General features: G+C 35.2%; 3 protein-coding genes across 3 annotated transcripts; 2 read left to right on the top strand and 1 right to left on the bottom strand.

Moving 5' to 3' along the window:
• The first annotated feature begins 94 nt into the window (after positions 1–94).
• On the top strand, positions 95–10,189 carry PARP1 (poly(ADP-ribose) polymerase 2). The gene is made up of 20 exons (XM_059577159.2): positions 95–362; positions 1,386–1,435; positions 1,525–1,708; positions 2,791–2,980; positions 3,091–3,415; positions 3,834–4,029; positions 4,096–4,260; positions 4,385–4,445; positions 4,563–4,626; positions 4,711–4,962; positions 5,334–5,571; positions 5,667–5,779; positions 5,873–5,949; positions 6,100–6,260; positions 7,989–8,180; positions 8,293–8,401; positions 8,549–8,631; positions 8,734–8,871; positions 9,006–9,188; positions 9,841–10,189. Exons 1-20 carry the CDS (start codon positions 219–221, stop codon positions 9,886–9,888), a joined length of 2,973 nt encoding a protein of 990 aa, XP_059433142.2. The 5' UTR covers positions 95–218; the 3' UTR covers positions 9,889–10,189.
• A 2,620-nt stretch (positions 10,190–12,809) lies between these two features.
• LBD16 (lateral organ boundaries-domain 16) lies at positions 12,810–13,895 on the top strand. The gene is made up of 2 exons (XM_059577134.2): positions 12,810–13,193; positions 13,386–13,895. The coding sequence occupies exons 1-2, from the start codon at positions 12,909–12,911 to the stop codon at positions 13,707–13,709; spliced, it is 609 nt and encodes a 202-aa protein (XP_059433117.1). The 5' UTR covers positions 12,810–12,908; the 3' UTR covers positions 13,710–13,895.
• Positions 13,896–22,560: 8,665 nt separating this feature from the next.
• LOC132166789 (LOB domain-containing protein 29-like) lies at positions 22,561–23,336 on the bottom strand. The gene is made up of 2 exons (XM_059577676.2): positions 23,058–23,336; positions 22,561–22,956 (listed from the first exon to the last, which is right to left on the bottom strand). The coding sequence occupies exons 1-2, from the start codon at positions 23,334–23,336 to the stop codon at positions 22,561–22,563; spliced, it is 675 nt and encodes a 224-aa protein (XP_059433659.1).
• Between the last annotated feature and the right edge of the window lie 297 nt (positions 23,337–23,633).

The following is a 23,633-nucleotide window of genomic DNA, read 5'->3' as shown; positions in this document are numbered from 1 at the left end:
CATGATTATTGTACGAAAAATCGAATAGATAAAAGCCTGCTCACATAAAATAACTAAAAAAAAAAATCGAAAAGCGTCCCAAAAAAGCTCTAAACTAAAAACATTTGTCATCGATTCAATTCAACCCAACATTCCTCCTCCGGTACACCCCAGCCTACATATACGTACATATAGAGCGTGAGCGAGAATAGCTCTTCGGCAGAGAGAGAGGAAGGCAAATGGCGAGTCCCCAGAAGCCGTGGAAGGCCGAGTACGCGAAGTCGTCGCGATCCTCCTGCAAGACATGCAAGAGCCCCATTGCCAAAGAGGTGCTCCGCCTCGGCAAGATGGTCCAGGCCACCCAATTCGACGGCTTAATGCCCGTATACTTTCCTCCCCTTCTCTTCCCTCTTGTTTTCCTTTCTGGGTTTGGGTTTTAGCCTTTCTGTTCGTTCTTTTTGTTCTCTTTTCACTATTTTGATGTTTTGGGACTTCCATTCTTGTGCTTTGGCTCGTATTTCTTGCTTGTATTTATTGATCATTTTTAAAGTTTTGGTGTTTGGGTTCTCGTATATTATCGCTTACAGTTTTGCATTTGGGGTATGCGAACTCATTTCCATTTTGGTGTTCTTTAAAATTGTGGTATTAGTTTATTTTGGGTGACTTTTTAATCAATATCAAGTTGATAATCGCTCGCTTAAGTGGAAAAAAGATCAATTTTTGAGCAATGGGTTACTATTTTTTGGGGGCTTTAGGACTTTGCTTTGTTGCCCAGTTTATGTTTACTTCAAAATTGTAATTATGGCATGATGTATCTTTAGCTGGTTGCTGCTTAAGCTTGCAATGTATCTATGAACCCAGCTACTTAAGGTCCATTATGGTAAATGTATCATAGCACATAGTTTTCTTGTATAATGTATTAGCTTGATTTTGGTACGTAAGTTTTAGAGACTTGAGAATGCCTACAGTTGGGTAGAGTTGGACTTGGAAGTGAGCCCGTGTGTCATTTACGAACACATTTTGGTTCGGCTCAAAAAATTGGTTCTTCGTTCTTATAATCGGCATCTCTATTTGCCATTGTTAAATTGTTTCTTCCTGTATTGACGAAATCTTATGGATGCATCCTCGCTATTTTTGGCAGCCTGCTAGAACTTTTAGTTGTGACTTCCATTTATGATTGACTTAGGAAGATATTGAACGATACATTAGAGTTAGAATTGTTCATGGTGCGGAATGATTAGCTTTTCTCTATTACTTGGAAGTTCTAAAATAAATCGGTTAAGGGCTTCTATGATCATTGATGTTAGTATATTTTTGGATGTAAATTAGAGTGTTTTACTTTCCAATCATCATTTATGATTTCTTAACTATATACAACTTTGACATGTATTGGTTTTCTGAATCAGATGTGGCATCATGCTGATTGCATACTGAACAAAGCTAAGCAGATAAAATCGTATGTATGCTTGTATTATTCAGCATCATTTCCGTTGAGTAAATCAGATAGATGCAGTAGTTAACTGCTAATTGTTATTGTGCTTCTAGCATTGATGATGTTGAAGGCATTGAGTTGCTTCGTTGGGAAGATCAGCAGAAGATCAGGAAGTATGTGGAGGGCAGTGGACCTGCAGCAACAAATACTCTCACTAATACAGAATGTGGTATTGAAGTTTCACATACTTCTCGTGCTAGCTGCAAGTGCTGCAACCAAAAGATTATGAAAGGAGAGGTTGGTTTCTATGTTTCTCTGCTTTGTTTCTATTTTCAGAAGATAAGTAATCATAGTACTTGATTTATCGAATACTTTGGGATTCATTATGAGAAACAAGACCTGGAAATTAAGGCTCTTCTTCTAGAAACTGAAAACGTTAGATAAGATCGTTGATAAAAAAAAAAAAAATGAAAAAGAAATATTAGTGTGACAAATTATAATGAACTTGTATTTATCAAAAAAGAAAAGTAATGAACTTGTTGTTCTTTTATCAATCTGCTTTATATACCAAAATAAATCAAGATTTACTAGTCAACTTTACCTGAGTATAACGAATCTGCTGATCATTGATGGGTGTGACAGACAAGAGCTCAAGAAAAGTGCCTATGTTACCTTCTTGATTTCGATAGGTGGCTTTTATACAGTAATTTGTATGCATTTTGTGCATATCTTCAGTTATTCTTGTTGAGAGCATGCCATTATCATGCCTTAGTTGTAATATTATTGACGTTTGAAGGCCTTTTGCTTTCAAGTGTATGGTGCTCATTGGTCCTTAAATAAGGTGTCTGCATCATTGACAATCTCCACCTTGAGCGACCAAGCAAACAACTCTTGCAAGTGACCACTTCTCATGACCTTGATATGAAGTAGGCCATATTCAGGTTTCATAATTGAAAGAGTTAACTGAAAAAAGAAGAAGACAAAGAAGTTGTGAGAGTGTATAGAAAGCTGTCATCTTGTTTTATGCACAAAATGAAAGGTAATTTTGTTTAATATGTGACCCTCTCATTTGTTTTTATATAATTTGAAGCAGGTAACTTTTTGGGCCTGAGTGTAGTTAAGATTTTATAGAAGTCCTCAAAGCAATTTTACAATCTGAATCAGTGTGGTAGAAGTTAAATTCCTGAAGTTAGATTAACTTATGAAGATAACGTAGTATTTGTTGAAGGTGGAGGCAATGGTCATTTGTCAAGCAGATTGTTATCTACTTGTCATGTTCACCATATATTGATGGGTTGAGTTGTTGCAACCAGCAATGCATAAATGTTACTAGTACTTGAATATTCCTTTATGTCGATGCTTTTACTCTTCACCCCTAGGTTCGTATATCCGCCAAGCCTGATGGCCAAGGAGCTAGGAGCTTGACGTGGAACCATGCCAACTGTTTCTTGGAATTATATCCATCTACCCAAGTGGAGAAGCTGTCTGGATGGGAGAGCCTCTCAGCTTCCGACCAGGCAGCTGTCCGTGCCTTGGATAAGAAGAAGGTTCCTTCTACTGCAAAGAGTGGTATGAACTTTGTTTTGATTTTATAGTAGGTGGTTTCTGATGCTGTAGCAATGACAGAACTTTTGTTTTTTTACTGGTTGTTATCACTCTCACTATAGTTGTCCTTTCAGGCACTGAACTTGAGATACAAGACAATAAAGAACTCCTGCAACAATCAACTTCCAAAGCTGGCATAAAACGTAAAAAAGATGTTAATGTTGATCAGAAGTCAAAAGTTGCAAAGGCTGGAGGCGACACATCGGCTAGCAGGGCTGCATGTAAGGATAATGTTGCTGACTCCGGGGATTTGGAGAATAAACTAGAGACCCAAACTAAAGAACTTTGGGCTCTAAAAGATGATCTTAAAAAACATGTGACAACAGCGGAGTTGCGGGAAATGCTTGAAGCCAATGGTCTAGATTCAACTGGATCAGAACTTGATTTGCGTGAACGCTGGTAATTTTTATTATGCAATCTTTGAGCCTCAATTCCACAGAGACTTTCTGTTCAACTTTTTTAAAAATCGTCTGCAAGCTTCCTCATGGATATTATGCTTCTCGTTTTCTTTTTGGTTCATTGTCATGGATATATTCTCCAAAGGATATAATTTACTTGTTTGTCTTGACACTAACCTTGTATGCTTAGTGTACAGTATTGGTTACTAGATCGCTTTTACCCCAATATATATGTTTTGGCATAAATGTCTGAAACTGCTGCTTTGTTTGTTATACCCTATGATTTTTAAACCAGATTTTTATTTGAATATGATTCATTGATTAAGTGTTAATAAGTTGAAAATTACAACTATTTTAGACCACTATATGTCATCCTTTTAATTGGCAGTTGACTATCGTCTGTTGTAATTCTTGTTTAGTGCTGATGGGATGATGTTTGGAGCACTTTCTAGCTGTCCAATATGTTCTGGTTCTCTTCATTATTCTGGAGGCATGTATCGGTGCCATGGGTTCTTATCAGCATGGAGCAAGTGTTCTTACTCTACTCGTGAACCAGAGCGTCTGAAAGGGAAGTGGAAAGTTCCAGAAGAGACCAATAATCAGTATCTTATCAAGGTATTCAACTTATACTCTTGTCATATGATAAAGAGGTAGTGACTTAAGTTACTCAATTGTATGCAGTGGTTTAAATCACAAAAGAAGACCAAACCTGTTCGGATTCTTCCTCCACCATCATACAATAATACTTCTGGAAGTCATGCTGCTAACTCTGAATCTCAATCATCAAAGACTGAAAGTTTGGGAGACTTGAAAGTTGCTGTATCTGGATTACCTAAGGAATCCATGGTATGGTTTTTCCTTCCTTTTATATGTCAAATATTTGTATTCTATGATATAATGAAATAATGTCTAATGCAGTTTCAGTTATGTCATAGTTAATGAGTTAATCTCATGAAGGATGATTTTATAGGAGGAATTTAAGAGAAAAATTCAGGGGGCCGGTGGAGCTGTTCATCCAAAGATTAAGAAAGGTATATGATCCATCAACTGAATATTGAATTTAAAAGTCCGTCTTCAGAGATATAGATGTGTTGCTGTTGACATTGATGCATTGTTTTAGTTGCTTTGCTTAACAAATTAAATTGCAGATACTAACTGCTTAGTTGTGAGTGGAGTGCTGGATGATCAAAATGCTGAGACAAGGAAAGCAAGGTAAATGTGGTCTCAAATTACTGGTCTTTTGTACTTTTCTTGTTTGATTCATTTTCATTTGACTTGAAATGGTTTCATTAACAGGAGGATGAAGTTACCAATTGTTAGGGAGGATTATCTGGTTGATTGCATTAAAAGACAGAAGAAGCTTCCATTTGATTTGTACAAAGTTGAGGCCATTGGTGAGGCCTCTAGCATGGTCACTGTCAAAGTAAAAGGGAGAAGTGCTGTGCATGAATCTTCTGGTCTCCAAGATACAGGTCACATACTTGAGGATGGGAAAAGCATCTATAACACGACTTTGAGCATGTCTGACTTATCAACTAGTGTTAACAGGTAGTTTTGTTGTTTCCATCTTTATTTTGCCGCCTTTAATGATTTTATAATATCTGTGGTTTTCCCTAGCTCAAATCAAACACATGCAACAATTATGATTTATGACACTATGGAACCCCAAGGGGTAGCTTAATCGGTTAAGGACCATGCTTTATAAAGCGGAGGCCACTAGTTATAATCTTTCCTTTTGCCTCCCCTTGGGGCCAATTACATATCCAAAAAAAAAAAAAAAAAATGGCACTATGACTCTGCAGTCCATTCTTTTCTTTCCAAATTCCTACATTATTTCATTTTCTCTTCTTTTAAATCCTGAATGTTGAATTCTAACTTCTGTATTTTATTCTGACTTCTATATGTTTGCCCATATTTAGTTACTATATTCTCCAAATAATCCAAGATGATAAAGGGTTAGATTGCTGTGTGTTTCGTAAATGGGGTCGAGTGGGAAATGACAAAATTGGAGGAAACAAATTGGAAGAAATGTCAAAATCCGATGCAATTCATGAATTCAAGCGTTTGTTCATGGAGAAGACTGGGAATCCGTGGGAGGCATGGGAACAAAAACAAAATTTTCAGAAGCAACCTGGCAGATTTTTCCCATTGGATATTGTAAAGATTTTATGTTTTTATTTACTTATTTATGTTTTGCCAATACTTGCTTTGGTAGTAGTCATTAGTGATTTAATTATATGGAATTTTTGTAGGACTACGGGGTAAACAAACAGGTCTCTAAGAATAGACAGAACAATGCAGTCAGCAAACTTGCTCCTGCATTAGTAGAATTGATGACGATGCTCTTTAATGTGGAAACATACAGGTTATAAACTGATCATTATTTATTTAGTGATATTTTTCTTTTTTTTTTGTTGAAGATTTATATGCCTGAAAAGCTAAATCGTAACCCTTGCAGAGCTGCCATGATGGAATTTGAGATTAATATGGCAGAGATGCCACTGGGAAAACTGAGCAAAAGCAATATCCAAAAGGGTAAAAAATCTCGTATCACTCTTGAGATATATAGCTGTTTTATTGTCAAACGAATTTATGAAGAAAAAAAAGTATATCCAACAGTTTGTTAACTTCATTTTTTCCTTTCTCTCTCTCTCTCTCTCTCCCCCCCCCCCCCCCCCCCCCCAGGTTTTGAGGCATTAACTGAAATACAGAATCTGCTAAATAGTAATTCCCATGATCCTTCTGTCAAGGAAAGCTTGATTATTGATGCCAGCAATCGTTTTTTCACTATGATCCCTTCCGTTCACCCGCATATTATTAGAGATGAGGATGATTTCAAGTCAAAGGTAAGAATCCAGTGTGGAGCATCTATCAAGTTTTTGGCCTTTTGCATATCCTTAATAATCTTTTTGTCTCTTTAATTACTGGTGATATTACCTCATCATAAGTTATTGTTTGTTCTGTTGTTGTTATTATTATTATTTTCCTAAGCCTGTTGTAGTTTTATCTAAAAATTCATTTAGTTTACTTTTTTTAGGTGGCATGTCCTCTGATCTAGGAGGTTCTTACCCATTCTTTTTCGAACTGATTAAACGGCATCATTCTGAAATGCTCATAATCTTCATGTAATTAATGTTGTTGCAAGCTCCTTGGATCATAAATAAGTAAGTAGGCAGCCAATTATGATGAGAGGGTTATGAATGGTCTAAATGTTTACTAATCTTTTACATTATGTTTTAAACCACTACTTTGGAACATCCCTTTTAATTCTTGTTCCCCTAAAATGTTAATTATCTATAATATAACAATTCCTCAAATCTCCTATACTTTTTTTCCCGATAAGTAGTCGAAATGTTATTAAAAAGCGAAATGATGCAATCCAAGACACAAACAGAAAAAGAAAGAAGATCAAGAAAATTTTGGAAGCCAGAAGAATGAAGACAATCAAAGGCTGATGTCCTCTGATAAAGGGTTTTTTGAAGGTCTTAAGCTCCACCACCGATCTTTCACAATTCTCAAATCTCCTAAATTTTTCAGAATTTATTTTTTGGGGGATTGGATGTCATGCCAACCCCATAAGCAGAAACCTCAAATGAACTGAATTGTTATTTTGCAGTCAATGGCAGTGTCTCTATCTGACAGCTGGGATATTGTGCTTTAAATAGCTGTAAATTGCATTTGAGCTACACTCGCATAATTTTCAGCCATGCATCTTCAGTTCCGTTCTTTTGCTCACTGGTGTTGTTGCTGAAAGAAATACTAATGAGGAGTTTTCTTGTATATATATATATATATATATATATATATATATTTGTGTTTTGAGGGGAGGAGAAGGGGAGGGATAAAGCTTGGTTTCTTTTCCTTAGTTGTATATGTTTTGATTACTATGAGTAATTAGTAATTAGTAATTAGTTGTATATGTTTTGATCACTTTTCCCATTTACATACTTGCTGTGATGTTTAGTATTCAATTGTAGGAGATAAAAATAGATTAAGATTATTTCATTCTTTGGAACACCTCTAAAATCTAGTATACGATGACTAAGTTGTACTGTGAAATTTAAGATGATTGTATTTTTTATCTTAGACTTGCAAAAGGAATGGAAACTACTATTTAGTAGGTCAGGGCTTGGAAGTTTGGTGCATGATAAAAACCAATTTAAAGCCGAGTTATAACTTAGTCTTCAGAGCTGGTTATGAATTTTTGTTTTGGTATCATTTTAGTCCTGGTTTAAACTTTGAAGCACAATGAAGAAATTGGTTTGAAAAATTTATCATGAAAAGTTCAAATTTGTTGAATTGAGATGGTCAGAGACAGGATAGCATTCTGAATCATTTAAAAAATCGGTTTAGATTCATAGTGGTTGAAAACCTTTTGCTTGGGAGGTTCAGTAGGGAAATGTATGTCCTTTGCACAGGCTCTAAAGCGGTTGAAAAAGCATAGAGAGTACAATGCAACAAGAATATGATGCACATTTAGTCTTTAACTGATCTATGCAAGCCACTTTTTCATCTCCCTCATGCAGTCTGTACAAGGACTAATCATTACTACCCTATTTATGCTTCCATGGTAGGTTAAAATGTTAGAAGCTCTCCAGGACATTGAAATCGCCTCCAGATTAGTAGGTTTTGATGCTGATAATGATGACTCCCTAGATGAAAAGTATATGAAGCTCCAGTGTGATATTGCTCCCCTTCCTCATGATAGTGAAGATTATCGGTTGATTGAGAAGTATCTCCTTAATACTCATGCCCCTACTCATAAGGTGGGTTTACTTTGAGGACTGATACTCGCTAGATAACTTCCTGTTTCTCTCTCTTTTTTTTTTTTTTTTTCCTTTTTGACAAATTAACTCTGGCAACTGGTAATATGATCAGGATTGGACTCTTGAGCTGGAAGAAGTTTTCTCACTTGAAAGAGAAGGGGAATTGGATAAGTTCGCACCCTATAGAGAGAAGCTCAAGAACAGAATGCTCCTCTGGCATGGTAAGCTGCAGTTTGTTCTCTGCTGTGACTTGTGAATGACTGCATTCTCTTGCAGTTTGTTCTAGGTCAAGGTTTGTGGGGATCTACTAGAGTGTCAGGAAAGTTGAATAGAGGTAGAAGTAAAGTTAAACATGTTGTCCTCTGCAGGTTCTCGGTTGACAAATTTTGTGGGAATACTTAGCCAGGGACTGAGAATAGCTCCTCCTGAAGCTCCAGCAACTGGCTATATGGTTCTCTCTCTCTCTCTCTCTCTCTCTCTCTCTCTCTCTCTCCATACGTGATGTCTGGTGTACTTTTCTACCAGTCTAAATCTTCATTGTTTTGCATTATAGTTTGGCAAAGGGGTTTACTTTGCTGACCTGGTCAGCAAGAGTGCGCAGTATTGCTACACTGATAAGAAAAATCCTGTTGGCTTAATGGTTCTTAGTGAAGTTGCTTTGGGGGAGGTCTATGAGCTCAAGAAGGCCAAAGTGAGTCCAAATTACATGATTTGAATGTGAATTTTTAAGCAATGTTTATCCAACAACTTTTCTAGTATGTCTTGGGGAAAATGATTCAGCCATAGAGATACATACCTTTTAACTTCTTTTCCACTGTCATTCAGTATATGGATAAACCTCCTGAAGGAAAGCACTCTACAAAAGGACTTGGCAAGAATATACCTCTGGAGTCGGAAAGTGTCAAGTGGAGGGATGATATTGTAGTTCCTTGTGGCAAACCAGTGCCATCAAAAGTCAAGGCCTCCGAGCTCATGTATAATGAGTACATCGTTTACAATACAGCTCAAGTAAGTTATATTGTTTTTTCATCACTTATGTTTCAAACTAGCAGTTTGTTTTTATTCCAGGAGTCCATAAGTGATTAATTGCTAATATAAACTTAAGTCAAATACCAAATAGCTGTTGTTTATGTGTCATACCGTACAGATCAGTTGCTACAAAGGCACACATAAATACTTTTGACAACTTCCAAAAAGTGACCAACTGCCCATTCATTGCACAATTATAATTTTGAATCTGTGATCAGGATCAGTATTGTGAGTTAACTGAGTCATAGTATTTCCTTGTTGAAATTATGCTGAGGAAGAAGATTGCAAATTTTTCTGTTGGGATTGCAGTATTTTACCGCTTGGGACAGCCACTTATTTTTTCACCTTGAGGGTGGGCATATTTGCACCACAAAGCCCTCTCCTTGGGGCCAATTACTTATAAAAAAAAAAAATGTAGAATTACTTATAAAAAAAATGAAGAAGATATATACATTTGCACACCACAAACTGAAAAATTGATAATGCTTGGTATTTGGGCTGGACTGTAATAAGATAATCATTTTTCTTACACCAGTATTGATGTTCTGCATATATTGGTACTTGTTCTCCTTGCTGTTAGTACATGTCTATGTGGCCTGTGACTGAGTCTTGGGGTTCTTATCTTGGACAGGTGAAGATGCAGTTCTTGTTGAAGGTGAGGTTTCATCACAAGAGGTGAGGAGGGAGAGGTAAGTGGATATGTACTATTTTGTGGAATGGCAATCAGCAAATTCACACGATGTTCCCCCTGTTTTGTTATCCTTTAACCTCCCGAGTCTTCTTGATTAAGATCTCATTTTGGGGTTTGCTGGAGATCTTTCAACTTCTATGTTTGCTATGTAAATATGGCTCCTAGGTACTGGAAGCATTTACCATGAGATGTGCGCTTTTTTTGTTCATGGATTCTCCCCTTCCATACTGTGATATATTTTCAAAACGCCACAAGCTTAAGTACAAATGTTGGTCTCTTCTCATGCTAACTCTTAGATTCAAATGCAATGTGATACAAACACACGCTCAGATAAATAATCTAGTTTCTACCAGCCCTTTTCCGTTATCCGGCGTAATGAAACATATAATTAGGGCCAAAGAGCTAGAGCGAACAGTTATGTTATGAACAGAATGCTAAAAGATGAAGACATGACAAGCTTCAGTGCCAACTTAGAATAATCTTGGAATAGTAAAGGGTTTTATCTTTTTTTCTTAGTTGGAAGGCATTTTGGGCAGCCGCATGCGTGCCATGTGCATGGATGATGCTACAGATATTGACTGTTAGATACGTGTTGATTATTATGTCATGGATGGATGAAGCTAAAAGCTTTGCATGTTAATTCCTTCACAGCTGTTTTGGGTGTGATGGGTTTAGATGGTTTACAAGGAAAGATGACATGGGATGTACTTTCTTACGGAAACAGCCATTTTTTTGAGTTTAGGGTGACGATTGACGAAACCCCATTCATGCTGTTTTCGTTACCCCTTAACAACTTCTCTCTCTCTATACCTTTTTCGTATTTCGTCCAAACCCCGAATGGACGTGGCTCGTCTTCAACCATTGTCACTCTCACGCCTCTACACCTGGTTCTCTCACTCTTCTCAGTTCTGAGAGATTAAGTTTTGGAAAGATGGTGTATATTAATTTTTCCTTCCAATTAGGTGGAAGCAAATTCTTTTAATTCAGTATATTAAATTGATACGACCCTTAGATCAGTCATTGTTAAAATCCCGTTGTCACTTTCTTTGAGCAAATCCCATACTAGCACTCATTTGTAAAAATCTATTAGTTGGTTGGGACTTACACGTCAGTATTGTGAGATAAAAATGTGGTATATATATAGCATTAGTATAAAGAAAATGCTATCGAGATGTGGATGGTCTTAGTTTAAAGATTAAATTTGAAAATTTTTTTTTCCTGTAACTCAATTTTGAGCTAAAGAAGTTGTACAGGGGAGGGAAGTAATTATGTCTCGAAAAAGGAAAAGAAAAAAAAAGGAAAAATGAAGAGGAGGGCGGTGAAAAGGGAATAGAAACAAACGTGTGGGATATAATTGTTGTTGTTGTTGTTGTGTTGTGAAAATGACCGGGTATGTATGTGCAGAGCATAAAAGCAGCACAGTTTGTTTGTTTCAACTTTAAGTTGCTGCTTTTGTCTCTCGTCTGATAAATGGAGCATCCTGCACGAGGGCCCCGACTATCACACCTTCACTGACCTTCTTACTCTTGAAGACTCTCAGCCAGGAGCCACTACTTCCTTTAATATTCATCAAAAATTTTTATTTTATTTTTTTTAAAAAAAGGATCGTTTTTTTTTGTCTTTGTTCAGTTTCAAACAAAATATTTATTTACTTAAGTAGTATTTGCTCCAATATATTGCTTATATTGTTACACCATTTAAAATTTTAAAATAACGTAACACCATGTAAACTATTAGATGCTGAGAAATCTAATAGTGACTATGAAATAATTTCTCTTTCATTTCAAGTGGAAATGAAGATGATCCAATTCCATAAGATGGACCGGTGGGGAACCCAATAAACTCCTAATTAGTTGATACAATGTCAAATAAGAATAATAATAATAATAATAAAAATAAAAAGGCCAAATAAATGAACCTAACGGATCCGGCTTACATGCTGTTATTAAAATAACAGCATGTATGTTGTAGTTGAATCAACGGTCAAGATTGAATTTTAAAGTTGACTTATTTTTATAAGCATTTAATAAGAGAGAGAAAATGAAAAAGAGATTTTGAAAAATTCAATCTTGACCATTGATTCAACTACAACATACATGCTGTTATTTTAATAACAGCATGTAAGCCAAATCCGAACCTAACCAATAGTCTTTTGGCTCACCAACCAAAAAAAGATGACTTCTGTAGTAAATGAAAAGATGGGTCGATGATAAGTACAGATACGGCTAAAGACAATAATTCATGTTCACATGTCAAATTTAGATTGTATCGAGGCAGGATTATCAAACTGTATAAATCAAATATAATCCGACCTATTTAACAAAATGAGCTAAACCTCTTAATTCCAACCCACTAATTTTATGTGAAATTTGTAATCATGCCAAAAATTAGCTAGTCTCGTTGTCATCACAACACGAAGGATTTGCACTTAGAAATTAGAGGAGTTCTAGAAGAATTTTTTTTTTTTTTTTTTCTTCTTTCTTTTTATAAGCAAAATAATTATAAGAAGAGAAGTATGTTAATGGTGGCTAAAGTATAGATGAATGTGGGTGTCGGTAGAGGTATACCTACAGGTGGCAGTGTCAACAAGGATAGAAAGCGACAAATAGCAGCAGTTCCCAGGTGCGGCGTTCGGCGGAAAAATAATGTTATTAAACCCCAAAAATCAAACTTAGGAAAATAAAAAATAATCACAAATCAAACTAAAGCAACTCGAGAGTAAGTTGGTCTAAACCATTAATAAATAAAATAAATAAATAAATAAAAACCAGCTCCATATTGCAAAAGCCATTAATAAATGTCCCCCAAGAACCCTACACAGGGACCCTCCATGTCCCCCATTCACACCTCTTATAAGTCCCCCCACCCCTCCCCCTCTATGTACCTTAAAATCCCCCTCTAACTCTTTCCCTTGCACCATTTTCTAGTGTGCTCGTGTGCCTTCAAATTTTTATTACACATTCTCTTTCTCTCTCTCTGTCTCTGACTCTTTGTAGCTGCCTGCTGCCATGGCATCAGCTGGGACTGGCTCGCCCTGCGGTGCATGCAAGTTTCTGAGGAGAAAGTGCGCTTCAGATTGCATCTTTGCGCCTTACTTTTGCTCGGAGCAAGGCCCTGCAAGATTTGCAGCCATCCACAAGGTTTTTGGTGCGAGTAATGTGTCTAAGCTTTTGTTGCACGTCCCAGTTCATGACAGGTGCGAAGCTGTTGTCACAATTGCCTATGAAGCTCAAGCACGAATTAGAGACCCCGTTTATGGATGTGTAGCTCACATTTTCGCCTTGCAACAACAGGTTTCTACATGTTTTTTTTATCCAGATTTATTATTTTAAAAAATGTATTATCGGGATAACGACACGCCATTGAAATAAAAATTTGAGATGTTTAGTATTTTTCTATTTATTGCAGTAAATTGAGATGGTGGGGGATAGTGAAAATGTGTATATCTAAGTATCTAAATGTTGTTTTTGGTTATTTATATATAGGTGGCGTGCTTGCAAGCACAATTGATGCAAGTGAAGGCACAGATGGCTCAAAGCCTGGTTGAGTCGAGGAGCATAGAGAATCAGTGGGGAGGGAGTGTTGGTGGGGTGGCAACGGGACCAACGAGTTTTCCAAGTTACATGAATCCCATTTCGCCTCAGAGCTCGCTTGAGTCGATTGACCACAGCAATGATGGGATGAACATGCAGGAAATACAGAGCTGCAGAGAGAATTGCTCGTTCCAGCCTTGTTGTAAGAAAAGAGTAGCGTATAACAATGAGTTGGGTGAGCTTCAAGCACTTGCCCTTCGAATGATGAGGAACTAATTAAATTCCTCATGTATGTCATGATGTTGATTTTCATGATGATGATGATGCGATCTTATGCCCATTGCTGTATATACTGTGAGACTATCTAAGAAACTTGGTATGTCTGAAAGAGCCTAAATAGGCACTCTTTTTTAGTTCTTTTGTTCTTTCTCAATTTCAACATGGAAATGAGCTCTCTCTCTCTCTCTCTCTCTCTCTCTCTCACTGAGATCTCTGTGTGGTTAACTTTCTTCATGAAGATAATGTAGTTTTTACTGACAAACAATAATAGAGAGACTCTACAACTAGATAATTATAAGCAAATTAAGCCTTGGAAATCGGGTCATCTTGTGTTTTTTACTTGGCAACAATAATGGTAACACATATTTGTGAAACTTGTCTATTGGGGGCTTCCCACATGAATACTTAATTAGATGGTTCAAGGAGTTCTAGATAACGCATTCCTTACTGCAGAATCAATGGGAATCACAAATATTTATGTTTATCACCTCTCCTTTTCTTCCTTAGCCAAGATGCATGATTGGTCACCATTGTCCCATCATCACCCCATATATAATATATAAATATATATATTTTTAGCATATAATATGATGCTACTAGTAACACTAACCAAAACATATATAGAAAAATGTTCAAGTAAGATCGAGGCTCTCTAGCTGGCTCTAGAGTCTAGAATGAGTGTTGACTTTCAGAAACTCTGGGGGGCCAAAGCTGAAAATGTAATCTTTTTCTTCTTTTTTTTTTTTGCCCCCCCACATATCGTCTTGATCACGTCCCCGTGGGGTGAATCGATGAGCTTACTTTGAAGACTTTTTTGATTTGGCTAAATAGGGATTAGGGAAGAGGGTGAATGCTATCATTCTTGTTAAAGCCAAGCACACCCTTGAGGTGAGTACCTAATGGACCCACTTTGCATAGGTTTGTGTCCTAAGAAGTAGGTTCACCTAACGTTAGTACTCTAATGCAATTGTTAGTAATAATACCTTATGATTTTGTATTCCTTTGTGTAGACAAAATGTCCCCTTGATTGAATGCATAGGGCTACATAATGATTTAGTATTTTGGCTAAGTTTTATTGTTTGGTTCTTCAAATCATTTAAAGGAACAGCAAATTAGGACATAGTCTTACGTTAGGTTGGTAATTTTTTTTACGATTTTTGAATTCGATATAAAATTAGTGGGATATGATTGAGGGATTTGACCATTTTAATTAAATTAATGAAATGGACTAGAGATAACCTATATAATTTTATACATATGCTTCAACACAGTTCAAATCCAACACGCGATATTTATGGCTGCAATTTTTGACACGACCTGCAAACCTGACATGAAGTCAACACGAAATTAGCATGTTAAAATTGAGGAGTTTGACCCGTTTAATTAAATGAGTTGAGTTATTGTTGACCTATACAGTCTTATATTCGTGTTTCGACATGACACGTACCCATGCCAACACGAAGCCAACAAGATATTAGCAGGTTAAGATTGATAGGTTTTACTCATTAATTAAATGTATTGAGTTATGGTTGATTTATATAGTCTTGTAAGCTTGATATGGTCCGAACCTGACACACAAAAACGAATTAACACCCCTAATCTTATGTGAGAAGATAGTCTTATTTATTAGTTAGAAGTATCATTCATAGAGGATAAATTTCAACTAGTATTGAATGTAAAAGAATCAAACTGTTCATAAACAACTTGTGTTTGTTTACTCAACAATCATGCTGAACTCAAGCTCGGTTTTGAGACTTCACCTATAAACAAGGTAGCTAGTCTGAGAAACAAAATAATGAAAAAGAGATTCACCATATACAACTTAGTATAGGTTTGAGGTTGGTTTATTTATGCTAATGGATAAGGCATAAAAGTACCTAAAATTTTATATGTAACCTAATTTTAGATTTATATCATAAAAATATGTGTATTTATGTTCATGTGCATGATTTAATATTTTATTTTATATTATAGGTTAATGGATGAATTATTGAACTTTAAAATAATTTTATATTTCATTACTTTATGTATAACAAGTTAATCTATTTTACTAACTCAACTAAGATTTGACTCATGTGGCAAATAAGAGACTAATTTGGATAAAGAATGATACTTATACACTAGGAGGAGGATAAAAGAAAAGGTTAATTTAGCAAGCTCATGAATCAACTAATATTAATTTAAATTCACAATTTCTTATTGGCTTAAGCTTTTAAAATAAGTAGCGATTTCACAAACTCAATCAAGCTTGCCCCAAAAGGCGAATGAAAATCTCCCTCGACCTCGAGTATAATAACTAGCTTGGGCATATTAAAAAAAAAAAACAAAAAAAACACAAATTATATATGGTCGGCATGGTCAAGATGTAGTAGAGATCTAAAACTACTAAGATTTGAGTTATTTTTCTAGCTTGACAACGATATGAATGTGTACGGCCAAAAAATGATTGAAAAATAAATAAATAAATAAAGGGTTGTGAATATGATAAAGAAGAGAACTAAATGTCTTTTCCAAGCCAAGCAAGACAGAATCAAGAGTCGGGGGGAGCCATAGCCTCTCTCCAATTTTTAATTTTTTTCTTATTTGCTCTTAAAATTTCATGTGCTCACTGTACGTATAATTGGATTATCATACCAAAAGTCATGCCTCAAAGACCCCCGTTCTATCTACGAAGTCAAGGGACTTGCTTCTAATAGCTTTTGACAAAAGGATGATTGAGAATATATGGGTACCAAAGACTTAATTCAAAGCTAGGACTACTCAAATGCAATTACTATTGTTACTAATTACCATAGATCAATCTCACCACATCCATATTTGTATGGTTGAAGCAGATTGGGCGTGCATTATGACCATAGTGACTTCATGCATACAAGTTCGTCTTATCATATATATAGGAGAATTCCACAAGCATGATCACTAGCCAAGTTGATCATATACAAAAATCTTCCAAATTAAGCCATCATGTCCAAATTAAATCTTAATGATTGTCGTAGGGGGGAAGAGGCTAGCTAGGCGTTACATGGTTGAGTACATGATAAAGAGTAGGTTTAAATGTCCCGTCCAAGCCAAGTAGGGACAGAACCAGGGGACGAGGGGTAGCCCATGACACCCTCAGTTTTGAAATTTTCTCTTATTTGCTCTCAAGATTTTATGTGCTTTCTCTAAGTAGATTATCATACCAAAGATTTCAAAGTTAAGAAGCTAATCTATGAAGTCATGCATACGATCGAAGTTATAGGAGAATTCCACAAGCTTCACAAGCCAAGTTGGTATACAAAAATCTTCCTTAATTAGGTCATCATGGCCAAATAAATGTTAACAATTGTTGTAGGGACGTTATTCTTGTTATGCAACGGCCATTGAAGCAAACATTTGGCTCTCTTCTGGTCATGGACCACCTTAAAAATCCAAGACAAATAGGGGGAAAAATACATGCACAGTGAATAAATTATGTTAGTCAAGCCACATTGGGCTATTCAAATCATGTTCTTTCGAGCCTATGAACATGGCATAAAATGTATATATATAAATATTATAATCAAATCCAGTCAAGCGGCATGTAGTCACTTTCATATCTTGTCATCAGCATTAAACAATCGCAAAGAGAAAAGAGAAGAAGAAAATGAAGAACTTTAGTTCTAGAATTAATATTTGTTCATCCCCCCATTAGAACCCATTAGTTGCACTTAGAAAGTAATTATTCCAAAGACAACTAATTTAATGAGTAATGAGTGATCATTAGTTGAATGTGAGTTTTAAGGCCAAAAGCTGTCACAAAAAAGTAGAATGAGGAACAAAAAGAGAAGACAAGAAAGAATTCAACTTTTATTATTAAATCCACATAAAACTTGAGTTCAAAAGATAAAAAGAGTTGGTCTCTTCCTTCACACAGTTCTCTTTCCTCTCTCTCTTTCTCTCTCTCTGTGTGTCTGTCTCTTCCTCTAGTTTTTGTTGAGGAATAACTTCAAATTATTCATAAATAAAAGCTGAAGAAAAAGAAAAAATAAAAAAGAAAAAGAGAAAGGAAAGATGGGGAATAGTGGGAACAACATATATATATATACTAAGTGTACTGACCTGTGCAAACCCATGTTGCCGCCACTATTCATTTTTATTCTCTAAATTCGTTACAAATTTCCCATCTAATCATTTTTATGTGGCACTTTTAGGGACGGAATCAAGATTTTTTTTTTTAATGAAATCAAAGGAAATAGTTAACTATATGTAAATAGTTAAAGAAAAATTACCAAATGGGGAGCAGGCTCTCAGCTCGGTCCCTGATTCTATCTCTAGCTCTTTGTTCGCGACCGAGAAGAATAATTCTAACTGTGCAGTAAGAATTTTTTGTCATTAAAAACAATTCTTATTCATTCACATGACAGCGATGTCAATAATGTATTACTTTAATTACTAAAATTCAAAACTTGCTAGAAAAGAAAGGAAAACAATAGGATACATATATATATAAAGATAGGACCAAGCACAGAGAAAACATGAAAGCTCATAAGTCTCTTTCTGGGGTTTAATAAACTACAAAGTTTGACCATTGAATATGAGCACACGTGCAATGTAATAGGCCGTCTGATAATGGGACCAAGTGACCTATCAAACAGGAGAATTTGTCTTTACAAGTAACTGCTGTCCTTTTTTATAACACATATCTGTATAATATATGTGAAATAGGAATCACAAAGTTTGGCAGCTGCAAATTTAAATAAACACTAGTGTAAGCTTATGCTCATTGAGCTGTGTGCAGTGTCTTTTTGTGACCAAATGTTGCATATGATAAAGTTATTGTATAGGGATTAAGATCTTTAGCAATTTGTTGTTCAAACAGCCCGTAATTTGAACAATAATTACGAGAGATTTAATGCAGAATCTACATGTTTAACAAATTACTCGGATTAGTAAATCTTATATGATCTCTCTCATAATTACTGTCCGGTCGAAATTACTAGAGATTTCCATCCGGGTTGAAGCATAGTTTTATAAGAGCCATTAAAATTTGGATATAATAATGTGAATCTCAAGAAGAGGATGTGAACCCATTAACGTGTTTACATGTAGCAGCTGATTCTTATAATTTTCACACAATGGTTTTTAGCACATTTCTAGAAAATAGGGAAGTCGATCCGTGGATCCCAAAGTCTCAAATTTAGCAAGACTTTCCAATGTTAATTTTAAGTGAAAAAATGATTGAGGAATTACAATTTTTATTAGTCTATAGTTGATGATATAATTGACAAGTTAATTATTAATTAATTAAATTGATAAATTAAATTTTTTGTTTAATCATTTCATCAATTATAAAACTGTACGTCAAGCCAGAAATTATATAGAATTTGTAGTAAAAATAGTAGTATCAACCAACAATACTCAAAGAGATGATTTTATCTTTAAAATAAAAATAAAAAAAAATCAAGAGATGATTTAAAATAATTAGGTTGTTGCTGTTAAACTAATGATTAAGTAATTAAATTTATTTCTTTATATCCGCTTAAACTTTTGGAATAACTGGTATTTTAGCATGGTATCAGAGCCAAAGGTCATGGAATCGAACCTTAACTCCGTCAATCTACCCTTCATTTAAATTAAATATTTAACAGTTACTTCTTATAACATTCACATAATATGGTTGTAATAAATTAATTTCCTATCATAAATTTTTTAAAACCATAAATATGTTTAATAAATGATTTCATTTTTAAAAAAATTATTGTATTTCATTAAGTTATATACAGAGACTACAAAATAAGTCATTTCATTAAAAATAATTATTGAAGCTAACTCCAAAATTCCTGGCAATTGGCATCTTTTGCTTCTCTACCGACCAAAGTCCGAAGTGCGTGACATGAGCTTGGGCCTGGTCACTTCAATTAGGCCGCGGCCCGCGCTAGTGATAAAAGCTCAGGACTCGTTTCTCCAGCCTTTTGACCAAAATGCTATAGCAGGTATCCCTTGGCACAAATGGTAGATTCTATTTCATCTTACACGAAATTTGGGGTACGTACGTGAAATAGTTTTTCATTTTTTTTGGATCTAACCGTCTAATATATATATATATATATATATATATATATATTAGGGCAAACTCTAAATTGGCTTAATCTATTAAACTGATATTTGTCCTTAGAGCATATAATTCTTACATGCATTGTTTTTTTTTTACATGTCCACACAAGGGAAGAGAGAGGGGGAATTCGAACTAGTGACCTCCACTTCATGAGGCGTGGTCCACTGCCGATTGAGTTACGTACCCTTTGGAAATATTCTTACATGCATTTTTAATGCATTTAGATAAAGTCATATGTTTTAAGTACCGACATCAATTTAATAGACTGGTTTAAAAGAATTTCATCCAACTCAATTTGAAAGAAAACTTTGCAGCTAGCTTAATACTACGCTCTTAATGGGTCAGTCTTAATTTGCAAAACAGAAGTTGGGTTCTACAATTTTACTCTTAGTCTAAAGTAAGGAAAGCATGGGCCCATCAGCATCTGGATTGGGGTGACTAGATTTCTCATGGAAGTTGTCATCAGATCTCTACTCTATACTCACATGGATTGCACAAGAGATGGAAGGGTGTCTTGCTTCTTTATAATATTTATTATTTTCCTTCTACTTTATGGCATCATTGAATAGCAATAATCCAGGAGTGTTTTCTTGCATGTCAGAGTAAATTACAAAAGAATACAAACAAATGACAACCTAAGAGAACCTTTTGTGTTTTCTGATTGAAGTCATAAATTCATGAGAAGACAAGTATGTTACAAATTTGTAAGTATTCTGCAGGGAAACAAAAAAAGTATTCGGTTTGGCTGTAAAGTTGGGGTCCAAACACACCACTTGGTACAATAATGGCACTAACGCCTTAAATATTAAGTATTGGGTCATAGACCAACTTTGGCTTTTGTAAGAATTGAATACCAAACTTGTACTTCTATACATATATTTGATATATATATATATATATATATATATATATATATATATATATATATCAAAGCCAACCCATTTTCACTGCAAAATGCCTGGTAAAGCATGTTAATTATAATTAACTCAATTCAATCAGTTGATCTGGATTGAGTGGATTTCTTATTATGTTTCTCCAAATGTTTCTGATGAAGGGTAGGGCACGATGATTGAATGCATATATATAACCCAATCTTGATTGAAGCAATCATCAAAAAATGTAGGAGGGGCCTGCTTCAAAAATCCCAACTTGTTCTTTTTTGTCATCTAAGAAAAATATATATAAAAAATAAAAATAATAATAAAAGAAAACAAGTTCAATATACACTTCTTACATATATGCTTGAAAGGTAAGGTAAAATTAGAGCTTAAGATGTACTAGAGCTTGCAATATGCTAAAGGCCGAGTACTCATGAAGAAAAAATAATAAAAAGATAGAGCTTTTCAAGGTTATTCTACAGTTTACTATGCTGCATGCATATAATTTGCTACAAGAAGTTTCACTTATGTGGATCAGGAAACAAGAATCCTGAAACGGCTACAAGGAAGGACTACACATGAAGCCCTTCCAATTACTCAAATTGATCAACCAGGCAGCTTTTGCAATGGAATATTATTTTCTAGATTGCAAGTTCTTACATAATCATATAGTAAATGCTAAAAGAAGCGGTTTTTTATTATTATTATTTTTTTACATTCTAAGGTTCTAGGGTAAACAAATGGTGAAGAGAGATATTGTTAATAAGAGGGTTGAGAAAATTCATTTTGGGAAATGTGTGTTTAGATGTACTTCTTAAGCATTCATCACAACATAGGGAAAAGAGGAAAAAATAAATTAAAAAAAAACAAACGAAACCGAGGTGGATGAAGACCAAGGTTAGGTTTTTCTCCGAGTGACCAAACAGATAAGAGGAATCTTTTCTAGGGATTGCGTATATTAGTGAAAACGAGGTACTTCATAATATTCATGCTCAAAATGAGACACAATTGCAAAATGTGTCTATTATACCACAAATAGGAAAAAAGAAGATGACTGATAAAGAGATTATCAATGGCAGCAAACAAAGCTGCAGAACTCATGCTTTGGTAATTCAACTACATATATAAATAGATATCATTAATATATATGTTCTCAAATGCATAGCAAATTTCTTGTGAATCAATGTCGACTTTAAGGCATCCATATATATGCTTATAAATCATCTAGAGAGAGAAAGAACAAAAATACAAGATGGTTAATATGACTTTATCAACAGCGAGCAAGCTGCAGACACTGGAAATTAAGTCATTCTCCAAAAGTTTCTTCAATGTGGGAATTAAAGGAAATACTTGCTCAAGTAATTCATTAACTACATGAACAACAATAGCTATATATTTCTCTAGCTATATCTAAGAAACTTTCTTACAGTTAAAAATGAGTCTTTAGGTTACTCAGCTCTGATCATGGAAGTTTGGCAACTAGGGTTTATAAATTAGTAGATCTTTTACTTAAAGTAGGTAAAAGTTTAATTAGCAACTAGGGTTTATGAAGGGAAAGTATCAAACTAGAAAAGTAGGTAACAGTATATATTAGGTCAAAATTTTAGGGTCTTCAGTAGCCATAATGTCCATAGGCATAGAGAAAGCAAAATGGCTCAAAGAAAAAGCAGTTCTCCAGTATTGTTAAAGAAGTAGTCTATTATTCTACTCATATCCAAGATTACATGCACTAGATTCAACAAAACAATCATAGGGTTGATTTTAAGGTTTCCAATTGTATATGAACATTTCTAGGGTTTCTAGCTTATTTATAGCAACAAAAGTGCATCCTTCAAAGTATGCAGCAGCAATTCAAAAATTTGACAAGTCTTCTTCACCGATTATACGTCTCTCTTCATGAATGGTGGATATAGCTGAAGGCCATTGACTCAAGGTCACCGGCATCTTGGAGACCCCATTGCCTGTTGTTTATATGCATGTCAAGAGAAGCCTCTTCATAGCTAGCATATGAGGCATTTTCTTCAGGGATGTTGATTGAATTTCCATAGTTCCCGAAAGAGTTTTCCATGAACACATTTGTCATTGAGGCATTATCACTGATGTTTGGATTGAATTGTGGCACCACGTTTGTAGTTTCTGACTGAAACCAGCTTTGAACATCTTGATGATGGTGAGAAGGTTTTCCATAGCACTTTTCATTAGGGTTTGCAATGTCAGAGACATTGACAAAGCTTTGATCAGCTGCTTGTAATTGCTTAAGATATGCTAGTTGAGCTTGTAGACTGACAACCTGCATATATAGCAAAAAGTAATTAAAATAGGAGCAAATACGAATTAGGGTTAATTTTTCAATCATCAAATAAAAGAGAAAAGTCAAAAGGGTATTAAAACCTGCTGTTGGAGAGCAAAAATATGTGAAACACATCCATAAATAGGATCTTGAAGCCTAGCCTGAGCTTCATATGAAATTGTGACTGCTGCTTCACAACGATCACTCACTGGGAGGTGAGCAAGCAGCTTTGATACATTGCTTGCACCAAAAACCTTGTGAATGGCTGCAAAATGGGTTGCTCCCTGTTCATGGCAGAAATAAGGAGCAAAAACACAACCTCTAACACATTTCCTTCTCAGGAATTTGCAGGCTCCACAAGGAGAACCAGAACCTGTCATCTTGCTGATCTTTTTGGGGGGGGGTGTGGGGGGGAGGGTGTTTTTGGAGCTTTGCTGGTTTTTTCTTGGCTTAATTTGTGCAGAGCATTATGATCACCATGTTTATAAGCACCAGGGGAAGAGGGGGGTGGATGATATTATAATGAATACTTAATTAGATTAGGTTCCCTTAATGGGCTACAGTTTTCATTATTTCCCCATTATAAAACACTTTATTAATTACTCCTCCATACTACATTTTTATACTTTGAAATGAGATTCCATTTAACATCGTTATACGACAAAAGAGCTAGCATA

The sequence above is a fragment of the Corylus avellana genome, chromosome 11, assembly GCF_965113065.1.
Source record: "Corylus avellana chromosome 11, dhCorAvel1.hap1.2, whole genome shotgun sequence".
NCBI classification, from domain to species: domain Eukaryota; kingdom Viridiplantae; phylum Streptophyta; class Magnoliopsida; order Fagales; family Betulaceae; genus Corylus; species Corylus avellana.
Note: the sequence above shows the minus strand (reverse complement) of the source record. Positions and strands in the feature narration are given on the sequence as shown.

Coding starts and splice junctions, on each gene's coding strand:
- LOC132166789 (XM_059577676.2), bottom strand. CDS start 23,336: ATGACAGGTTCTGGTTCTCCTTGTGGAGCCTGCAAATTCCTGAGAAGG. Junction 22,957..23,057: donor TTTTTGCTCTCCAACAGCAG/GTTTTAATACCC, acceptor CTATATATGCAG/GTTGTCAGTCTACAAGCTCA.
- LBD16 (XM_059577134.2), top strand. CDS start 12,909: ATGGCATCAGCTGGGACTGGCTCGCCCTGCGGTGCATGCAAGTTTCTG. Junction 13,194..13,385: donor TTTTCGCCTTGCAACAACAG/GTTTCTACATGT, acceptor ATTTATATATAG/GTGGCGTGCTTGCAAGCACA.
- PARP1 (XM_059577159.2), top strand. CDS start 219: ATGGCGAGTCCCCAGAAGCCGTGGAAGGCCGAGTACGCGAAGTCGTCG. Junction 5,572..5,666: donor GATTTTTCCCATTGGATATT/GTAAAGATTTTA, acceptor GAATTTTTGTAG/GACTACGGGGTAAACAAACA. Junction 9,189..9,840: donor TCGTTTACAATACAGCTCAA/GTAAGTTATATT, acceptor TATCTTGGACAG/GTGAAGATGCAGTTCTTGTT.